Source organism: Zootoca vivipara, chromosome 6 (genome assembly GCF_963506605.1).
Source record: "Zootoca vivipara chromosome 6, rZooViv1.1, whole genome shotgun sequence".
Classification (NCBI taxonomy): Eukaryota; Metazoa; Chordata; class Lepidosauria; order Squamata; family Lacertidae; genus Zootoca; species Zootoca vivipara.
This window is the reverse complement of record NC_083281.1, coordinates 28119953-28142809: the sequence shown is the minus strand read 5'-3', so window position 1 is coordinate 28142809 and position 22857 is coordinate 28119953. Positions and strand designations below refer to the sequence as shown.

At 45.1% G+C, this 22857-nt stretch overlaps 1 protein-coding gene across 3 annotated transcripts in view; it reads right to left on the bottom strand.

Moving 5' to 3' along the window:
• Positions 1-19730, bottom strand: part of LOC118086744 (IgGFc-binding protein-like) — a 34701-nt gene extending 14971 nt beyond the window's left edge. Inside the window, exons 1-4 of one of the 3 annotated variants that reach the window (XM_060275688.1) lie at positions 19713-19730; positions 10062-10115; positions 7209-8438; positions 152-4794 (exon numbers count right to left, since the gene is read on the bottom strand). In XM_060275688.1, the coding sequence (XP_060131671.1) occupies positions 152-4794; positions 7209-8438; positions 10062-10107 (5919 nt within the window). In that variant the 5' untranslated portion in view covers positions 10108-10115; positions 19713-19730. Of the gene's footprint in view, positions 1-151; positions 4795-7208; positions 8439-10061; positions 10116-16763; positions 16827-19712 lie in introns of those variants that run through there. The other 2 variants (XM_060275687.1, XM_060275689.1) reach the window with 2 other exon arrangements.
• Positions 19731-22857: the final 3127 nt, after the last annotated feature.

Here is a 22857-nt window from a genome sequence, read left to right as displayed (position 1 = left end):
CTTCAGCTCCCATCAGCCCCAACCAGCATGGCCAACAGTCTGAGATGAGCGGAAGTTGAAGTCCAGCAACAGCTATAGATTCCCAACCCCTGACATAAGCCAGCACCGCTTCGTCAGTTTAAATAAAACCACACAGAGATGGGGGTCTTACTCTGACAAGGCCATATTCGTACTTGACCATGGTGATGTTGGAGCCATAGACAGAGATGGTGACCTGGCTGACGGAAGAGAACCGGGAGTTCTTCTGGCTCTTGGTGTAGATATGGAAGAAAGGTAGCACGGAAGTGGGTTGGCAGGTCTTAACCACGGTGTAAGTGCAGGTACCTTGGAAATCGTAGCTGCGTCCGTCAAAGGTGTGGTAGTGGGGTTGTCCAGAGGCCCAGCAGATTGACTGGGCGGGCGAAACAGACACACACTTGGGTACACCATTCACAACTTTACAGGTTGTCCCTCTCTTGCAGTGAACTGTGCGGCATGCTTGTCCTGCTACAGGCACACATTTGGGCTGTCCATTTATAACTTGACATACAGTTCCCCTTTGGCACTGGGTACTTTGACAGGAGCTCGGCAGAGGAACGCACTGGGGCCAGGCATTCACCATCTGACAGACAGTCCCCACACTGCAGCGGAATTTGTCGCAGGAAGGTGGGCTGTGCACACATTGGGGGATTCCATTAACAAGCCGACACACAGTCCCCACTTGACAATGTACAGAAGCGCAAGAAGGTGCTGCTGCTGGAACACATGTTGGCCGGCCATGTGCAATCTGGCACACCAGTCCCTGTGTACAGTGAGTTTTGTTACAGGAAGATGGAACGGGTACACAAGTTGGCAAGCCACTAATGACCTCACAAACAGTCCCTCTTTGACAATGTGCTCTGTCGCAGGATGGTGGAACAGCAACACACCTGGGCCAGTAATCCACAATTTTACAAACTGTCCCATCTTGGCAATGGAACCGGTCACAGGAAGGAGGGCTCGGAACACACTGGGGCCAACCGGAAATCATATGACACACTGTCCCTGCACTGCAACTAAATTTTGCACAGGAAAGTGGGCTGGGAACACATTGGGGCCCACCAAAAACCGTTTGACATACAGTCCCAACTCTGCAGCTGACATTTCCACAGGAGGGTGGGATGGGAACACATGTGGGCCAACCAGAAATGATTTGACACACAGTCCCTGCACTGCAGCTAAATTGCGCACAGGAGGGTGGGATTGTAACACATCTGGGCCAACCATAAGCCATTTGACACACATTCCCTGCACTGCAGCTGACATTTCCACAAAATTGTGAACTGGAATGGGGAATGCATTTGGGCCAACCACTACTGATCTCACATACAGTCCCTTCTTTACAATGGAACTTGTCACAGGAAGGTGAGATGGGAATACACCTTGGATGCCCTTCATATATCTCACACACAGTCCCTGCATGACAGCTGAATTGTTCACAGGCAGGTGGGCTCATACGGGGAACGCATTTGGGCCAACCACTACTGATTTCACAAAGTGTCCCTTCTTTGCAATGGAACTTGTCACAGGAAGGTGAGATGGGAATACACCTTGGATGCCCTTCATATATCTCACACACAGTCCCTGCATGACAGCTGAATTTTTCACAGGCAGGTGGGCTCATACGGGGAACACATTTGGGCCAACCACTACTGATTTCACAGATGGTCCCTTCCTTGCAATGGAACTTGTCACAGGAAGGCGAGACAGAAATACATCTTGGATGCCCTTCATATATCTCACACTTGGTCCCTGCATTGCAGCTGATTTTTTCACAGGCAGGTGGGCTCATATGGGGAACACATTTGGGCCAACCACTACTGATTTCACAGACTGTCCCTTCTTTGCATTGGAACTTGTCACAGGAAGGCGAGACAGAAATACATCTTGGATGCCCTTCGTATATCTCACACTTTGTCCCTGTACTGCAGCTGATTTTTTCACAAGAGGACAAGCTGTGATGGGGAACACATTTGGGCCAACCACTACTGATTTCACAGACGGTCCCTTCTTTGCATTGGAACTTGTCACAGGAAGGCGAGACAGAAATACATCTTGGATGCCCTTCATATATCTCACACTTGGTCCCTGCACTGCAGCTGATTTTTTCACAGGCAGGTGGGCTCATACGGGGAACACATTTGGGCCAACCACTACTGATTTCACAAACTGTCCCTTCTTTGCATTGGAACTTGTCACAGGAAGGCAAGACAGAAATACATCTTGGATGCCCTTCGTATATCTCACACTTGGTCCCTGCACTGCAGCTGATTTTTTCACAAGAGGACAAGCTGGAATAGGCAACACATTTGGGCCAACCACTACTGATTTCACAAACTGTCCCTTCTTTGCAATGGAACTTGTCACAGGAAGGCGAGACAGAAATACATCTTGGATGCCCTTCATATATCTCACACTTGGTCCCTGCACTGCAGCTGATTTTTTCACAAGAGGACAAGCTGGGATGGGGAACACATTTGGGCCAACCACTACTGATTTCACAAACCGTCCCTTCTTTGCATTGGAACTTGTCACAGGAAGGCGAGACAGAAATACATCTTGGATGCCCTTCGTATATCTCACACTTAGTCCCTGTACTGCAGCTGATTTTTTCACAAGAGGACAAGCTGGAACGGGCAACACATTTGGGCCAACCACTACTGATTTCACACACTGTCCCTTCTTTGCAATGGAACTTGTCACAGGAAGGCGAGATGGAAATACATCTTGGATGCCCTTCATATATCTCACACTTGGTCCCTGCACTGCAGCTGATTTTTTCACAAGAGGACAAGCTGGAATGGGCAACACATTTGGGCCAACCACTACTGATTTCACAAACTGTCCCTTCTTTGCATTGGAACTTGTCACAGGAAGGTGAGACAGAAATACATCTTGGATGCCCTTCATATATCTCACACTTGGTCCCTGCACTGCAGCTGATTTTTTCACAAGAGGACAAGCTGGAATGGGCAACACATTTGGGCCAACCACTACTGATTTCACAAACAGTACCCTCTTTGCAATGAAATTTGTCACAGGAAGGTGAGACAGAAATACATCTTGGATGCCCTTCATATATCTCACACACAGTTCCTGTACTGCAGGTGAATTTTTCGCATGAGTTTCTAATGGGAATGCAGGTGGGCCAGTCATCAACTAATTTACAAAGCGTTCCTTCTTTGCACTGGATTTTGTCACAAGAGGCTGGGACTGGAACACACATTGGCCAGCCATCTATAATTTCACAAGTAGTCCCATCTTTGCAGCCGAGTTTGTCACAGGTAGGTGGGATAGGCACACATTGAGGCCAACCATCAACCATTTTACAAGTTGTCCCCTCACTGCAATGGATTTTGTCACAGGATGGTTGGATTGCGGTGCACTGGGGCCAACCTTGGATGATTTTACAAACGGTTCCTTGTCTACAGTAGACGTTTTCACAGGAGTGAGGGGCTGGAACACATTTTGGCCATCCATTAACTGTTTCACAGATGGTTCCCACTTTACATTGCAACTTGTCACAGGTGGGAGGGATGGGAATGCATTTGGGCCGTCCATCAATGAATTTGCAAACAGTCCCCTCTGCGCATTTTGTTTTCTGACATGAAGATGGCAAAGGCACACACGTGGGCCAGTTATGCACTATTTCACATACTGTTCCTTGTCTGCATTTATATCTGTCACAGGAAAGCGGGATGGGTATGCATGTTGGCTTTCCATCAACCATTTCACACACGGCCTCTTCTTTGCAAACAAAGGATGCACACGATGTTGGTTTATCTGGGATGCACATCGGCCAGCCATTGACAATATCACACACTGTTCCCATTTTGCATTCAGTATTCTCACAGGAGTGCGGTTGGGGCACGCAGGTGGGCCACTCGTTCACCATTTCGCAGACATTTCCCACTGTACACTGGATTTTGTCGCAGGATATTACAGTGGGCACACACTTGGGCATGCCATCGGTGATCTCACAGATTGTCCCTTCTTTGCAGTGAATCGTGCCACAGGAAGGTGCAATGGGCACGCAGACAGGAATCCCATTAACTATCTCACATACTGTCCCCTGCTTACAGTGAACTTCGTCACAGGACAGTAGGACGGGTACACACCTGGGCAGGTTGTTCACAGTCTTGCATTCAGTGCCAGCCACACAATTTAAATTGGCACAGGATGGCCCTGGGACACACTTAGGCCAACCATCCACAATATTACACACAGTCCCTTGTTCGCAGACAGTATGGAGGCAGGATGGTGGCAGTCGGACACATGTCGGGTGGCCATCGATCACCTCACACATGGTCCCTTTATCACAAAGAAGGACACCGCATGATGCTGTTACCGGGACACATTTAGGCTCACCATGGACAATCTCGCATTCAGTCCCAACTTCACACTGGACTTTGTGGCAGGAAGGCTGGTGGGGCACACACTGGGGCCAGCCATTGGTGAGGCTGCACACTGTTCCCGGCTTGCACTGAGTATTTTCACAGGATGCAGGTGCTGGGATACATTTAGGGAAGCCACCAGCTAGGTCACATATTGACCCTTCTTGGCACTGGACGTGATGACAAGATGGTGGGTGAGGGACACACCTGGCATGGCCCTCTACTATCTTGCACACTGTCCCCTCTTGGCATTGGATGGAATTGCAGGTCTGAGGTTCTGGGACGCATTGTGGCTGATTGTGCGTCATGCTGCATACGTATCCCTTTCCACAACTCGTTCCACTGCAGGGGATGGGATGAGGGCTCAGTGGAGGCAGGGCTGCTAGAAAACACAAAGAATCACTGAGGGTAAATGGAAGAGCTATCAGTACAGAAATATCTTGGAAGGCCCAGAAAGACATGAAAGAGAAAAGGAAATAATAGGCTATGAAATAACGCCCTGTTCCACAGAATCTCAAAGCCTGTCTCCCACCACCAGCCATTTCTCTACATCATGGGTGAGGAACCTGTGGCCTCCCAGATGTTGTTGGGCGTCAGCTCCCATCAGCCCAGGCCAAGCATGACTGATGGAAAGGGATAATGGGAGTGCAGGTTTCTTCATGTAGCACCAGGGCAGTCTCGAGCAGGTCGGGCGCCCTGGCGCTGAGGTGCGGAGATCGCTCCGGCGCCCCCCCCCCCCGTGCAGCGCACAGCTTTGCTGCGCAGCACCCCACCTGCCGGCCCAGCGCCCTGGCGCCCCGCACCTCTGGAACTATACCTAGAGCCGGCCCTGTGTAGCACTGTCCTTCCTTCTTTCCTCCCATATCAACCTGCCTGTGCACTCAGCTAATCAGAGAAGGCTCTTTGTGTTCAGCCTTAAGGAGAAGTAGCCCATGTAAGTACAAAAGCACATAGAAACATAGCAAGCGGCCTCCTGCAAAGTCAGACCAAGCTCAGTATAGTCCACACTGACTGGATGTGGCTCTGCAAAGGTTTCAGATAGGGAGTCTTTCCCGACCCTACCAGGAGAAACCAAGGACTGAGCTTGGGACCTTCTGCATGCAAAGCAGTTCTTCAAGCACTTCCTCTTTGCCTTTCTTTGCCTTACACTTTCGGTGCCTCTCACTCCCTTGCTAGCTGGCTGATCAGCTGGAACTGTTGCTTGCAGAAGCTGGTCAGTCCTAGACCACTTGCAGATTGTGTCTATGATTCGGGCCCAGTCCTTGGCATCTCCAGGTAACAGGAGATGGGTAGGGCCCTGCAGATCTGCTGCCCAGGAAAGCAGATCGTTCTGGACTAGGTGAGCAAATGGTTTGACCTGTCATAAGATCACTTCATTTCCCTTTTTGCCAAACTGCATGATGTACCTGTGCTGTTCAACCTTGGGTCCCCACCTGTTGTAGCCGGCTGGGGATGATGAGATATGGGATACAGCAATATCTGGACACCCAATATGGGAGAACACAGTGTTGCATGACACTTCTCTCAAACTTCTGTAATTTCCTTACTAAAGCAGCCCAAATGTTCCATACTAGCAGTTTAATCCTTTGATCACTCACTTGTCAGAGAGAATCCAGAAAATGAAATTGCCAATCTATTGCATTCCAGTGCTTTATGTGTTCCCCATCCACCTTTTTCAGACCTGATTTGCATAGATTTGTAAAATTTAAAATGCAACAGAAGTGCCACTCTGTCTGGTGTGCACAGTTACTGAAGCTTTTCAGGGTTAATGCCCTCTTGGATCTTCTGCTTCCTGCTCAGAAGGGACATGGCATTATAGATTTATTTTATTTTGAAAAGTTCTAGACTGCTAGGCTGTGCACAGTATTCAGTGAAAGTGAACACGTAATAAAATCATTAAGCAAATCATAAACATTGAATTTCTTAGCTCCTGTTCTCTCAAGGGAGGCAAACTTTGCTCATTGGTTTGCTCTCATTCTTTTTCTTTTTGTCAACTGCAATTTATATAAAAAAGAAAGAAGCGAGGAAATGAAGAATCAAAGCCCCTCTGATTAGAACGGGAACTAATTAATTAAGAAGCTTTTAAGAGGCAATTCCTCTCTAATACTACAGCTGGTAGGAGCCACACAGAGAAAACTTCTTCATAAAATTGTAGGGATATTTACTGAATGAGGCCTCTGAATAAACATTATTGTAGGAGCTTGGCCTTGCTGATAGGCAGGGTCCCCCCCCCCCCCCAGCCAGAACTCATTAGAGCTCAGCTCTGGCACCTTTCAGATGGGTGCCATTGCCATTCTAAGAGAATTCATGGTGAATTCTGGCACCTCTTTTTCTAGAAAAAATAGCATTGCTGGTGGGCATTGCTAAATTTAGTAATAGCATTAAATACTGCATGGAACGACCATTTTAATCAATCTTCCAGCTGATTGGGTACAAGCAATGCCTCAGCAGTGCTAAATGGCTCTAGTGCAGAAGCAAACTTTGCCTTAATTGTGCTCAGACTGAAAAAGACAGAATAGCTCCCGCACCAGAGAGTGGACACTGGTGGTCTTCCAATAGTTGCTGGACCACAACTCTTGCCACCCCTGTTCATTGGCCATGTAGTTGAGAGCTGGAGTCCAACAACATATGGAAGGCCACCGCTTCCTTACCTCTGGGATATGGTGATATAGGTTAAGAAGAAGAAATAGATATGGCAGCTGGAGATGACTTTGAGATCTTGGATACATCAGGGGAACTCTGGATGTGCAGCATGTAACAGGAAGGATGGAAAGGAGGAAGGAAGGCAGGACTTACAATGAATGGCAAAGGCCACAGAGCCATAGCTATTGTGTGGGGCGACCCCAATGCTCAGAAGGCTGAAGGTAGACTTGGGGTGTTCTACAAAGTGCATTGCCTGGTGCCCACTGAAGAAGAACTCAGTCCAGGAGTAGGAAGTGCCTGGTATGACCCGCCAGTGTGCATAATGCAGCGGTTGCTTGTCTAAGGTAATGCTCTGGCAAGTTCTGCTCTCTGCGACAATGAGTCCCAGGTTGTGGAAGCCTTCCTGACCCAGGATGCCATAGGATTTGGAGTAGTCAGACATTGCAGGGACACCAGAGAGGAAGGGGTCATAGGGAACACCCTCTTTGACCCCTCCTGTGGCGTAGAACAGCACTTGGACACCCACATTGGAAGAGATGTACAGGGGCTTTTGGGCTCTCACTTCAACTGCAATCACCTGCCCATCTTCCAACTGGTGCTTGGCATGATGGGTGCCAGAACGGATTTGGAGGTGTGTTGTCTGGCAAGCAGCCACATAGGCCACATCGTAATTGGTCTGGAAGGGCAGTGGGGCTACCAAGAATTCTTTGCCCCATTTCCGGATGGGCAGCAGCTGCTCAAAAACATGCTGGCAATTGTCATGTGCCCAAATGCAACTGTGGCCAGACAAGACTACAACCGGCTTGTGGGAGACCACTTTGGTGCCAGAAAGGTCCTGGTGGCTTTGGATCTGGACAGCTTGGTAAGCTTCAAGGGAGACAATGAGCTTGCTTCCTGGCCCATAAGTCACCCCATGGAAAGTCACTTGGCCGGTGACATAGATGAAGACTTGAGTAGGGTCCTGGCTGGATACCACGGAGAACTCCTGGAAGCCCTTGGAAGGCTCTCCAGAAGGTGTCACCACGTAGTGAGTATTCCCAAGTAAATACCTGGGGTAGACAACTGTGGTGGCAACTGAGTTGGGTTTGGAGCTAAGTGAGAGGACCGTGACATCATGGGAGGCCCTGACGATGACGGCAGAGTGGAATGTGTTGCTTCCAACCATTTCGACGTTACTTGGCAACTGTACTGGCACGGTCTCACCACGCTGGACAGCAAAGTCCCTCAGAAACTTGGTCTTGTAGACGGCAACAGTGACAGAAGTGCTGTCTTTTAGGCCAGTGACAAAGAGTTTGAAATTGCCATCCTCAGAGCTTTTCTGCAACCCGTTCTGCATGAAGGCTGTTATGAAGTGCTTCCCTTGGGCTCGCCCAGAAACTCTACCTAAAGAGATGAGAGAGGGATGCATTTGCTGAAAGAATTGAAAATCAAAATGGCTCTCAAGGCAGTATTCTGCCTCTGAAGGCAGAATCAAGCTGAAGGTTCATATATCCCAGCCTCCTTTTCTCACAGGAGGCACACCCGATGCCTACAGAAAGATAGTGAGTTGTACTGTTTTCAGACACTGCTAAACCGTTTTTATTCTAGCAAGCCTATCCAGGTATGTAGCTGCAACATTTGTAATAATTACTGATTTTATTTTGTACATTATTTATTATTATTATTATTATTATTATTATTATTATTATTATTATTATTATTTAGACTTACTAGTCACTTGTTACCTAAAGAGCTCAAAGTGACTTGCATGACTTTTTAAAGACTTTTTTTGTAAACAAGTTAGAGGTCTTTTGTTCTAGCAAGCAGTATATCAATTTTGTTAAATAAAAAGTAGTGAGTGCAACATAGATTGCAGGTTGCACATGGGCCCCAAAGCACTTTAATCTATACAGTGGTACCTCGACTTACGAACGACTCAACAACCGAATTTTTTTACTTACGAATGGGGCAAATGGCCGCACGCTTACGAACTTCTCGACATCCGAACGGAAACCACAGGGGTTTTAGATAGGGTTTTTTTGACTTACGAATTTTTAGATGGGGTTGCTTCGACTTACGATTTTTTCCGTTTCCAATGCATTCCTATGGGAAATTGTGTTTCCAATGGCGCTTTTTGACTTACGAATTTTTCGACCTACGAAGGTGCCTTTGGAATGGATTAAATTCTTAAGTCGAGGCACCACTGTAGTTATATATTAGAACTGTGAGACTTCTTTTTTAAAAATAATAATAATAAAAATAAGAAGTTAGGTTTCTAGCCTTCATGGTCACAGCTGTGTGGAGACTTCAATATCCCACCATAAAAAGGTTTCCCACCACTATCTTCTAATGCAACTAGTTTAAATTGACTGAGCTGTTCTGAAAATGTTTTAGTATTATTTATTTATTGGAATCTATGGTGAAGTTTTATTAACGTTCAAATTAATTGCTCCAATTTTTTAATCTGTGCATACTGCTGCTGACTTTCAATGTAGGATGTTCTTGTTTTTAATATATAGTAAGCCTTCTAAGGGCTACATCTTAAGAGGCAGCCAATGAACAACTAAAAAAACACGCAAATGATTTGTGATGGCAGAATGGCTTTTCTCACAGCTACATAACTTATGTAATTACATGAATTATGTGAGCTATGTTGTCGTTGCCTTATTCCACACCATTCATTACAATGCAAAGGAAATGCAATGCAAATGAGGAAAAAATCACAATGAAATACTTATAATTGCAGACTGAAAGTGACAACAGCAAATGCCAATTGTATTTGTTGGACTGATTTTTGTTCTGAGCGTGAGATAAATAAGTTATCATTAGCAATTTGTACTTCTGTCTCTCTTTTTGTCAAAACTGTTGGACATTCCTACCCATCCCTGGCATGTGGCCTCCAGAAAGTTGCCTAGACAGGAATGTGGCCCTTGGTCTGAAAAGGGTTCCCCACTCCTGATAGAAGTCCTCTGTTATTCTGGGGTTAATGTCCTCCACACAAAAGTTTATAGCCACGACTATACTTACCACACAAAAGAGCGATCCAGGCCCATAGAAGCAACATTTTGATCATACTTCAGCCTGGAATGTAAAAATATAAAACATATATTGGAACACCTGCATAAGCTGTATTCAGCACTAACACTGGGTTATTGTTGGTTCCATACCCTCCAACATTTCTCCAATGAAAATAGGAACCTCCCATTTCATAATAATAATTTTACTATTTATACCCCACACATGTTACTGGTTACAAGTAGGTAGCCGTGTTGGTCTGAGTCGAAACAAAATAAAAAAATTCCTTCAGTAGCACCTTAAAGACCAACTAAGTTTTTATTTTGGTATGAGCTTTCGTGTGCATGCACACTTCATCAGATACACTGAAACAGAAGTAGCCAGACCCTTATGTATATTCAGGGGGTGGGGGTGATGGGAATGGTTTGCCCAGCCACTCTGGGCAGCGTCCAACTTATATAAAAACATAAGAAAACATCAAACATTTTTTTAAAAACCCTTTCCTATACAGGATAGCTTTCCAATGGCTCGGGGGTCGGATAACTCCATACTGCCCAACATTTCTGCAGTGAAAACAGGGACATCCTAAGGAAAAGTGGAAAGTTTCTGATTTGATCCCAGAATGTCCCTCTTTTCCTTAGGACATCCCTATTTTCATCCGAGAAATGTTGGAGGGTATAGAGTTATACAACCCCCAAACCATGTGAAAGTAGCCCTGCATAGGGAAGGTTTTTTTAAAAAAAGAATGTCTAATGTTTTATTGTATTTTTATATATGTTAGAAGCCTCCCAGAGTGACTGGGGCATCCCAGGCAGATGGGTGGGGTATAAATAGGAAACATCTTATTCTTGTTTTTATTATGTAATAGGGCATCCCTATTTTCTTCAGAGAAATGTTGGGGGATATGTAGGACTTCCTCCCTAGTAAGAGTGTTTAGGATTGCAGCCTAATACCTTACCTTTACTGAGATGAGAACAGGTATAGAACAGAAGCTTCCTTGGGCTGTTTAGGGACAATCATTTCCTTATGGAAACAGAACATTTCTCCCCCTTTGTACTACTCTGGCACTGACACAGAACTATGACTAGCAGCTTAATATATGTGCAAACATAAAGCAGGGGGAAGAGGGTTGCTATAGGGGGAAATAGCCTGTCCATTGTACCCAACTGTAGCATACCATCCAACATTTCTCCGATGAAAATAGGGACGTCCTAAGGAAAAGGGGATCAAATCAGAAACTTCAAATCAGGATGGCTTCTGTAAATCCAAGACAATCTCTAGAAAATAGGGACATTTGGAGGGTCTGTTGTAGTACTTGTGTGGGCCAGGCACCCCCTCCCCTCATGCCCGACCCCCAGAAAGAACAGACAGAACAATATCACTTGGGGTCAAATCAGGCCAAAACTTTAATGATTCCAGATCTAAAGGTTTGGCATGGGCATTGGGTATAACAACTGAACTTCCAGCCCACCTGCTGGGCAATACGTTTTGGGGTCAGCCCGAGGCAGAGGTCCTATGGCACATATCAAGTAGGAACCCCCTGTGGCATTGCCACCTTGAGGAGTGCTATGACCCTAACCCATGCCTGGGCGTCTGGACAGAAGCAACTTCCACTGGATCCCTTCAAGTGGAAGACTGGAGGGGCAGGCAGAGGCTACAACCTCCCGTCCACCAAAGACTAAGACTTACCCAATGCCTAGCTGCCAAAGATGCGACAATTGCTATGAGACAGGCAAAACTAGGGACACAGCCAATTAATCCAATGGACAATTTCCTGCCTGGTCTCAAATGCAACAACCAACAAATATTCCACAGCAAGGTCAAGCACACAGCACATAAAGCCAAGGCATTGTTGGATTTTTTGAATAGTCAAGTTACTTTAGAGCCGGTCTAATGTAAAGTAGATCACTCTCTCAGTTGTTCTCAGTTTAAGAGATTCCTAGTTGAATCTTAGTAAGAGAGACTCTCAGTTTAAGAGATTCCCAGTTGAATCTTAGTATGAGAGTTGCTTAGTTATAAAGCTAAAAAGGTAAAGGGACCCCTGACCATTAGGTCCAGTCGTGACCGACTCTGGGGTTGCGCGCTCATCTCACATTATTGGCCGAGGGAGCCGGCGTATAGCTTCCAGGTCATGTAGCCAGCATGACAAAGCCGCTTCTGGCAAACCAGAGCAGCACATGGAAACGCCGTTTACCTTCCCGCTGTAGCGGTTCCTATTTATCTACTTGCATTTTGATGTGCATTTGAACTGCTAGGTTGGCAGGAGCTGGGACCGAGCAACGGGAGCTCACCCAGTCACAGGGATTCGAACCGCTGACCTTCTGATCAGCAAGCCCTAGGCTCAGTGGTTTAACACGCTCTTGGTGGTGTTTTCTTAGCCAGGTCAACTTCTGACTGTGTATACTCTGTGTGAAGCGTACTTTAAAGGGCTGCTGTAAAACTGGGATATATGATTTAGGTTAAGCAGGTTTCAATATCCAGTTTTCTCCAATATTATTCTTATCATATATATATTATTTCTCAATAGGCATAGAGAAGGGGGGTAAGAGATCCAACAAGGAACTGCATGGGGAGGTGGATGCTGGCTGCCAATATATACCCCAGAGGCAGATCAGAGTGAAGCCTACTGTCTTTGTCCAATCTGCCACCTGGATGGAGCTAGCCAAGCAGTCTGCTCGTGACTGACCAATTTGTGGGCGGGCTACAATCCAATTCTCTGACTGGTGCAAGGTCCATTTGGGGGTCACACCAGCCAGGGAACATGCCCCCCCCAATGTAATAGGCTGCTTCTTGTCAGATCCTGATGAGAGAAGGCACCGTCTTGCAATATTGCCTAACCAACAAGAATAAGGTGCCTTTCTCGTGCCTCATGCAAGTCAATGAAGGGATGAGATTGGCTGGATCAGATTTTAAGTAGCTTCTGGTCAAGTCAATTTTACCATGGCACAAAAAGGATGGGAGGGAGGAATGCTATTGACCATGTTGTAGAGAAGAAGCGCATGCTTTTCAAAGCCATTAGCCATTTACAAATAAGAGCAAGTTCTTTGGAGATATATGGTATGCATTTAAAGTGCTACATGGACATGAGTAAATCTATACAATCTTACTTCAGTGTATTAAAAAAATTAAAGAAAAAAATATGAAGCATTTTTAAATGCTCTCGGGATGGTTTGTGTGTTCTGTGGTGTGTGTGTATGACTAGTGATATAGATTAAAGGTGTGCATCAAGTTCAGTTGAATCCAAAATCCCAAGCCACATCGATCTAATTCAGAGAGATTTGAGAGGCATCCAAGCTAAAGCAGCTTCCCTTTGATTCACACCAAACAATCTGGATCATCCTGAAGCCTCACAAAAGCTCATACCTATGACAAACATAGTTGGTCTCTAAGGTGCTGCTGGAAGGAATTTTTTTATTTTGTTTTAACCATTCAGAGTTTCAGAGGCAACGTGTGCCAGCAAGAGTGACAATGTTTCTCCTCAAACTTTCTATACAAGGAAAAAAAACCTAGAGTGGTATGAATACAGAGGGAGAGATTAGTGGTGTACTTTTGCCTGTTACCCATAGATGGTAAAAGCACTTCTGGTGTGTGCTATATGTACAACAACTGTTTTTCTGACTGGTCACGCAAGAAGCAAAGCACTGTAGGTTTAAGTTCCTGTAAAGCTGAGCTTAATGCTCTGACGTATTCGCTCATGGATGTTGAATGGATGTTGCAAGTATGTAAAGACATGAGATTGAATGTACTGTATCTTGTCCTGTGCAGGGACAACAAATCTTGCTTGCCTTTGCTGCACTCTGAAGTTTGTAAGCAAAGGACCAAATACTTGCAGATCAAGCTATGTCATGCAAGAGACTGTATCAAAAGAGGATTGATAACTGTATCCTATATGCCAGGAAAGGAAATTCCTGCTGACCTTTTGTCGAAGGCTGTTAACAAGGAACAACTAAATGTGTTTGCACATAAATTGCAAATATGCAAGATGCCACTGCAATAGTTGCAGAGAAAAAGGGGAGGAAGTCAGTATTTTCACTAGTTACAGGTAGGTAGCCGTGTTGGTCTGCCGTAGTTGAAACAAAATAAAAAAAATCCTTCCAGTAGCACCTTAGAGACCAACTAAGTTTGTCATTGGTATGAGCTTTCGTGTGCATGCCCACTTCCATCCTCTTTCCAGCTAGAAAGTGAGAGAGGATGTGTGAGAAGCAGCTCACACAAAATGCTATGTTTCTTTTGTTTCTTTTGCTGTAAATAATAAAATACTTGATGGCACAATTCCTAAACAACTCTGATTTCCCTGACTCTGCTTACATCGTGCACATGACTTTCGGATGTGTGTCGCTGTTTCATACGGGACTGCGCCAAGAGCACCTCCCGACACAGCTGACAACTCCCCAAGTAGGCATGTGAAGTTTCACCAAGTCCGAACAACCTAGGTCAATCCAACCAAGCATGTTTCCCCGGCTGCTTGGTAGAGCAGAAGGTAAGGCATCCCTTCTTGCTAAAGGCAGTGGAGGACCTTGGCATCTCAAATTTCAGCAGTGCTCTGTGCGACACCAAAATTCACCCCCCTCCACCGCCTCTTCCATTCAACATCATAGTTGCAGCATCCCCTGTCGAGCCACTGAGACTCCATGCCCAGTGTGACTGAACCGGTTGGGCTCCCCTAAAGTCGCCTCTGCTAATGGTGATGCCTTCCCAGCAGCTTAGAGTAACTGTGCCACCGGCTCAATGCATGCATAAGACCCCAGATTCAATCCTAGCAACATAAGGAAACCTGTCGAGTCAGGCCATTGGATCAGCTCAGTATTGTCTACCCTGACTGACAGAGGCTCTCCAGACAGAGGTCTTTCCCAGTCCTACCTAGAGATGCCAGGATTGGCCCTGGGGCAATCTACATACAAAGCAGATGTCCTACTAGTGAGCCATAACCCTTCTCCAAGTAGCGCTGAGAATGGCTGAAACTCTGGAGAGCCACTACCAGTCAGTGATGATGGAACAGAGGTAGGTGGACCGGTTTCCTCTGCCTTGGCATAGGGCAGCTTCCTATGTTCTGAATAAGCAGCTAGGGAAGTATAACTGGTGAGGCCACTCTTCTCCTACAGCATAATGGAAAGCCCAGTGGTGAGCTAGGCTGCTCACTCTGAACCAAAGAGTGAGAAGGTCACATCCTGTTTTACTGAAAGAATATAGGGGAAGGGGTACTCTGAGGGACTTTCAATTACACACCAGTAGGGTTTTAGGGTTGCACCAAACACACTGGGTTTGGTGTTTAAACACAGTCACATGGGGAAAAGTACAGCCGTACCTTGGATCCCGCATGCCGCAAACCTGGAAGTGAGTGTTCCGGTTTGTGAATGTTCTTTGGAACCTGAACGTCCAATGCGGCCAATCGGCCTTGGTTGTCAAACGTTTTCAGAAGTCGAACAGACTTCCAAAACAGATTCTGTTCAAGGCAGAGGGCCTTCTCGGTAGTGGCACCCGCCCTGTGGAACGCCTTCCCACCAGATGTCAAAGAGAACAACAACTACCAGACTTTTAGAAGACATCTGAAGGCAGCCCTTTTTAGGGAAGCTTTTAATGTTTAATAGACTATTGTATTTTAATATTCTGTTGGAAGCCGCCCAGAGTGGCTGGGGAAACCCAGCCAGATGGGCGGGGTATAAATATATTATTATTATTATTATTATTATTATTATTATTATTATTATTATTACAACCAAGGTACGACTATACTGCAAATTTCTCACTGAAGGGGGAAAGAGAATCCCATTTAAAAACACCCCACATTTTAAAGGCTCATCATGCACTGTAAGATGTCCACAAGAGTCCATCTCATGTTTTCTCAAGAGGCTGTCAATCACCTATTCCATCCAGGACGAAACACTTAAAAGTTTCTTTCTGTGGTGCAGGTTATTGACTTAAGGGTACCTCTACGGTGTATGCATACAAATTGGCCACCAAACCAAAGCAATGGGGGAGCAAATCTTTTTGGCTCCTCCAAATCAACTGTAAAAGCACTTAACACTGAGGGTTCTGTGCCCATCCATCCGAAATTTGGCAGGTTTCTTACCTAGGAGCATCTCTATGACATATGCCTCTTTCATGCAAATTGGTCACAAAACAATGATTAAGCGAAGTTTAAGTGAATAGTGCTTTTTTTAAAACCACCCTGAAACTGTAAAGGCTGCCCTTGCAGGAAAAAGACAGCAGAACCCCTCCTGAAATGTCATCTAGTTCGGACACAAAATAGACAAGTTATAGACGGCCCCTAATTTATTTATTTAAAAAAGCTAAATGCAATTGTTTCAGCTGCTTTTAATATCTGCAATTTTCCTGCATGCAATTGTTATCTATTAATAATTCTATTGTGAAATTGCTCTGAGACGCTTCTTAGGAACATAGCTGCCAAGTTTTCCCTTTTCTTGCGAGGAAGCCTATTCAGCATAATGGAAAATCCCTGAAAAAAAGGGATAACTTGGCAGCTATGCTTAGGAAGCAATTCATAAATGAAATAAATATTAATATTAAAATGTACTTTTACCGAAACTGTGCCAAAAGGTTTGGAAAAGTTTATGGTCTGATTGGTAGCTCCATTCCAACCTGCATATAATCTTGGAACTAGTGAATTAGATTGGTTTGCTTTAAAATGTGAGCCAAATGTATTTCTCCTCCATCCCTGCCCCCCCCCCCCGTATAATATCTGTTCCTTCCTACCTTGGTTGACTTAGTCTTCCCAGTCTTGGTTTACCTCATTCCTAGCTCCTGGCTGAGATCCTGGTCTCAAAATCTTGGTTTTCTAGCCTCTGTGATCCAGATTCTAGCCAATGGGGTGAAGGGACACTCCTTTTTGACACCCTTCAGCACTATTCTAATTGCCGCTTGCCTATTGGGTGCCTGAGAGCAAGGAAGGTGGGATATTTCTTCTGCACAGTTCCCTTGGGAACCAATGGTGAAATGGTACCGGTAATTCCAACAGCTGCCATGTGGGGGCAGCCCTGTGCCCATATCATGTGGGGTTTCTCATCTTTCAATGCCTCATAGGCTCAGATCTGTTTCGGGGGATTGCTTGTCCCTAACAACAAATTAAAGATGCAATAGAGAATACAACTGTCCTCGTTCTCATAATGTTCCCACTGCAGCCCACAAACTCACAGATAATGGCAAGAAATCATGCCACCAGATCTTTAAAAGTGTTGTTTGGCCCTGACATATGTGTGGGGTGTGTTGAGGGCTGCACTCTCTTTCAGACAGCAAAAGGGCTTTCATGGAACTTCTATCCCATGAGAAATAGAATTGTAGAGTTGTAGGAAAATGCAGCTGTCTTTGGCATTATCAGCACCATGCTCTAGTCCATTGGTAGGCAAACTGAGGCCCAGGGGCAAGATCAGGCCCAATCACCTTCTAAATCCGGTCGGTCGGTCGGTAGATAGACCGGCCCCCCACAAGGTCTGAGGGACAGTGGAATGGCCCCCTGCTGAAAAGGTTTGCTGACCCCTGCTCTAACCATTTGAGCTACACTGACACTGGGAAGAGCAAAGAAAGACCATCAATTCTAGTACAATGTATGCTGCGATGCAAACTACAATATTTCCAGAGTTTTGTGTGTACTGAGAAGCAAGCAAGCAAGTCGCGTCCTGAGAGCAGTCTTGCATTCTTGAACCACCAGCCATGAACAAGTTAATAAAAAAATAGAGAGCATAATGGGCCGCACAGGTGAGTGTTAGGGGGCGAGCGAGTCTCCAGTTTTTATTTCCCCATTCATTAAGTTTAGTTCAGCATTTTTCGGCGTCAGTTTGCAATTTTCAGCAAAAGATCCTGGTGAAAGGTTATCTAACTATCTAGCTTTTCTTAATAGAACACACTTCTTTTCCGTGTGTGCATTTGAATACACACTTTCCCTTAATGTGCATTTTTTTGTACACAATTGCATCACAAGGTTCGGAGAAGTTAGATTTTCAAAGAATAGCTCTGTTCTGGTTAGCATATTCTTTCGGGAAGTGCAAATAAGGTAGGTTAACCAAACTGAATTTCTCCTCCACTCATACTGGGGGTTATAAAACAGAAAGCTGCAAATCCTGTTGTCCACGACACAATATAGCCTTTGAACTCCTCTGAGCAGGCGCCACTTAGTCTGGGTCTTGAGAGGACTCGACGTATTTAAACATGTTTGCTTCAGACTCTAATTTCTTCCAAAGCAGGCAAATGTTTCTTTGCTTCTTTATCTGCCCAGCTAATATTGTACATGCCAGAATAAATGGATCCAATGGATAAATATTTCTACTGGGGATATTCAGATGCTCAGTTACTCATCATGTACAGTAGGACAGAGAAACTGTGGCCCTCCAGCTGTTGATGGACTCCACCTCTGTTCAACAACACCTGGAGGACCACAGCTCTCTTCCTCATGAACAGGAAGGAATACATTGCCCGTCATTTCCAAGCTCAATCAAGTTCCTGAAGGAAGGCAAGGTAAAGGGACCCCTGACCATCAGGTCCAGTCGTGGACGACTCTGGAGTTGCGACACTCATCTCGCTTTACTGGCTGAGGGAGCCGGCGTACAGCTTCCAGGTCATGAGGACAGCATGACAAAGCCACTTCTGGTGAACCAGAGCAGCACACGGAAACACCGTTTACCTTCCCGCTATAGCGGTACCTATTTATCTACTTGTACTTTGATGTGCTTTTGAACTGCTAGGTTGGCAGGAGCTTGGACCGAACAACGGGAGCTCACCCCGTCGTGGGGATTCAAACCACCAACCTTCTGATCAGCAAGCCCTAGGCTCTGTGGTTTAACCCACAGCACCACCCACATCCCAATAATATCCCACAAATCTCTGGAAAAGGGCCACTAGACAGAGCAATTTTGTTAGGGATTTTTAAGGGCTGGCACCCAATTAATTAGTCAAACGAGTTTCAATTTATTCATTAGTTGATACAATCTGCACAAATATGCACATGTATAAAACACTACCTGTGATGAAAACAAAGCATTGATATTTAGCTGATGCCTGCACATTTCATAGCAGTAGTCGTCTTAGAAGAGGCAACAGTGGCACAGACAAGGCAGGACTTTCAGACAAATGTCAAATGCACTACGTCACCATTCTTCTGAAAATGAACAGAAGGGCTCTCAAACTCAGCCGGTTTACCAAATTTTAAAATAATACAACATCTAAAAAGGGGAGCTCATGTAAGACTATCAAGTCCAGAGTCTAAAATGACCTTCTACTGAGAGCCATTCCTTTCTAAGAAGGGAGGTGGAATGCCTCTTCTAATACAGTGACCACCCCCTTCATTTCTAATTAGAAGTTACATTAAACATATTTAACATTTTTTGAACAGTCAGTTTTGCTGCCTGATTAATCAGGAACACCTTTTTAGCTGAGCAAAGCTGTTGCTATTTAAGGAAAGATGTAATTTTTAAAGTATTTAAATTGTCACAGCAATGGTTAAATATTTAACTGTCAAAACAAATAACACAAACAATGTTTTGAAATGGCTTGAAATGTTTGGAAATAACAAAGGTAAGCTGAAAAAAGTTTTTAATTAGGAGGCTGAGCTGAATGTTAAATAATAAGCTTTTTTTCTTTTTCTTTTTCTGGACAAAAAGAGGGCCTTGTCACGCAACTAAAATGTCCCCCAAACACTTCCCCAGTGCTTACCTGTCCATTCACTGTTGTTCACCACTCAGATTGGCAATCTTCTTTTCATGGAAACAGTACCATTTTCAGGTATCTAGGGAGATTTGTCTGTAATGATCTCATTGAAGGTGAGTTAAGCTTGTGCAGAGTAAGGGAACTGCAGTCACTCTGAATTAGCTCCGTTTGCCACCAGTGACATCACCATGTGAGGTCAAAGTTGCTCATAAAATGTGTCATTCCCCTCCATTTTCATTCAGCCCTATAACCAATTAATTTAACTGATTCACCAACTAAACACTGCAGCCATCCAAGTTGTATAAGAGGCAAATTTATTCCCAATTGTAGCATTAATTTTTATCTCGGAAGGAGTTGAAGTGTGAGCAGACCAAGAGAGTTGGGTATTGTAGCTTCTTATCTCCTCAAAGTACAAGGAGAGCAGCATTTGATTAGCATGAAAAGCTCGTGGTTTCAAAGCCATGTTTGGTATTTAGGCGGTCACAGTGTCGCAAGTCTTGGTTTGTCCTTTTCTTGGTTGAATCTGCAAGTGTGTTTTCATGGGGCCTTCTCGAAATAGATCCCCCACCCACTACTTTATTGAATGAACATCTTATGTGGAATATAAGCCAGAGTCCCAGCAGAAGGACTATGAATGCCACTTGAGTATTTTGTCTCCTTGTGGCAAATACACGTTTTGTTGGGTCTTGCGCCCAATGAAAGATAGGAGACCAACTCAAGAGGCATTGTTTATTTGTCCCTCTCTGACCAGAGTTGTGAGCCACACTCTGCCATTGCGGTGTGGGTCAAAGCAAGGTCATGTCAATGCCCAATTATGCCTTTTCTTTCCTTAACTGCTCAAGAAATTAAAAGCAAAGACACGGTCACTGTGGAGTCACTGTGCTGAGATTTATTGCTGGGGTGTCTGATTGATCTCAGTCCCAGCCTGGGAGGCGTGTGTGAGCTGACTGTACTACATCTCTGCAGAGTGGCAAAGGTGCCCTTAGCCACCTGTTAAGTGAGAGGGGGAACAAAAGAAGAATCACACCATGCCCCCAACAAGATCCTCAGACCCTCCAAGTGTCCCTATTTTCCAGGGACAGTCCTGGATTTATAGAAGCCACCCCGGTTTCTGATTTCATCATGGAATGTACTGCTTTTTCCTTAGGATGTCCCTATTTTCATCAGAGAAATGTTGGAGGGAATGGGCTACTCCCCCCCAAAAATATGCATTTTGAAAACACGATGATTAAAATACTACAAATCAAATCAAATCAAACCTTTATTGTGTTAGCATACAGCCATAGCATTTTGCTTTGTTGCTTGTCTCTGGCATTTTGTATTGTTTTTATTTTGCTATGGCTGTATGCTAATGCAATAAAGGTTTGATTAAAATATTACTTTGTGAACAAAATCTGGAGCCTGAATTATGTAAATGCCTTGGGAATCTGTCCCACGAAGCCATTCCAAATAAAGGGTGCTATCGCTAAAAAGGCCCTTGGAATCAAATCCACAAGAATTCTACTGAAAATGGGATGAACCCTGATAGAAATCAAGCTTCAGAAGGCTGTTGAATGACAACATGCCTGACCTTGGGCAAGGCTGGCTGGGGCTGCATGTTCTCCATCTCTGATTCAGCAGGTGTGGCCTGTCTCTCAGAGTTGGCTTAAGACTAGACTTTGTGGGCAAAACCAAGGCAAACCTAAGCACTTTTCTGTACTGAATTTCAGTGGGGCTTAATTCTCCTTCACTCTGCAGCTTCCTTTGGGGATGGACTGATATAGCTGCAGAGCACATGCCTCTCATGGATGTTCAATACCTGGAACCTCCAGCTAAAAAGATCAGGTAGCAGGTGATGGGAGACACCTGTGCCTGAGACCCTCAAGAGGTGCTGCCAATGAGAGCAGATGCCAATAAAAAAGAGAGACACTTAGAATGATCTGGCATCATCATCATCATCATCATTATCATCATCATACCCCACCATAGCTGCCAAGTTATCCCTTTTTTAAGGGATTTTCCCTTATGCTGAATAGGCTTCCTCACGAGAAAAGGGAAAACTTGGCAGCTATGTACCCCACCCATCTGACTGGGTTTCCCCAGCCACTCTGGGTGGCTTTCAGCATTAAAAACTTTCCATTAAGATATAAGATGGAAACTGCCTAAAGGGAATTCTAAAATGGGACCCAGGGGGGAATCGGGGAAGTCAACAATGTTAAGTAAAATGTAACAAATGATTTTTTTAATGTTTTCTTTTTCTTTTTACTACAATTATTTTTTGTTTTTGGTGTGTGTGTTTTTGCTTTTGTAATGCTGTTTTTGGAAAACGAATAAAAATCATTTTTTGGGGAAAAAGGCATTAAAAACTTTCCAATACAGGGCTGCCTTGAGGTGTCTTCTAAAGGTTACTTATATCCTTGACATCTGGTGGGAGGGCATTCCACAGGGTGGGTGCAAATACCGTGAAGGCCCTCTGCCTGGTTCCCTGTAACCTCACTTCTCGCAGTGCTGGACCTCAGTGTCTAGGCTGAATGAAGGGGTGGAGACTGGGGACCATGAGCAGGGGAATGCCGTTGGGCTCATGGCCTGCTTGTGGGCTTCCCAAAGGCACCTGGCTGGCCACTGTGGGAAACTGGTTGCTGGGCTGGGATCACACCCACAGCATACATTTAAAGCACTCTTATAACACTTTAACAGCCTTGGCTTCTTCCAAAGAATTGTGGGATCTGTAGTTTTGTTAAGCATCTTGAGCAGGCATAGGGACACTCCGGCCCTCCAGATGTTTTGGGACTACAATTCCCTTCATCCCTAGCTAACAGGACCAGTGGTCAGGGATGATGGGAATTGTAGTCTCAAAACATCTGGAGGGCTGGAGTTTCCCTATGCCTGATCTTGAGAGTTGTTAGGAGACCTCTCACAGAGCTCCGATGCCCAGCATGCTTAACAAATTACTCTCCTTCCTTGGAGGTTTTTAAGCAGAGGTTGGATGGCCATCTGTCATGGATGCTTTAGCTGAGAGTCCTGCATTGCAGGGGGTTGGACTAGAGGACCCTTGGGACCCTTTCCAACTCTGCAATTCCATGATTCTATGAAATTACAGTTCCGAAGATTCTTGCAGGGTAACCATGACTGCTAAAGAGCACTTTAAATGTTTGGTGTGATTGAGACCTGG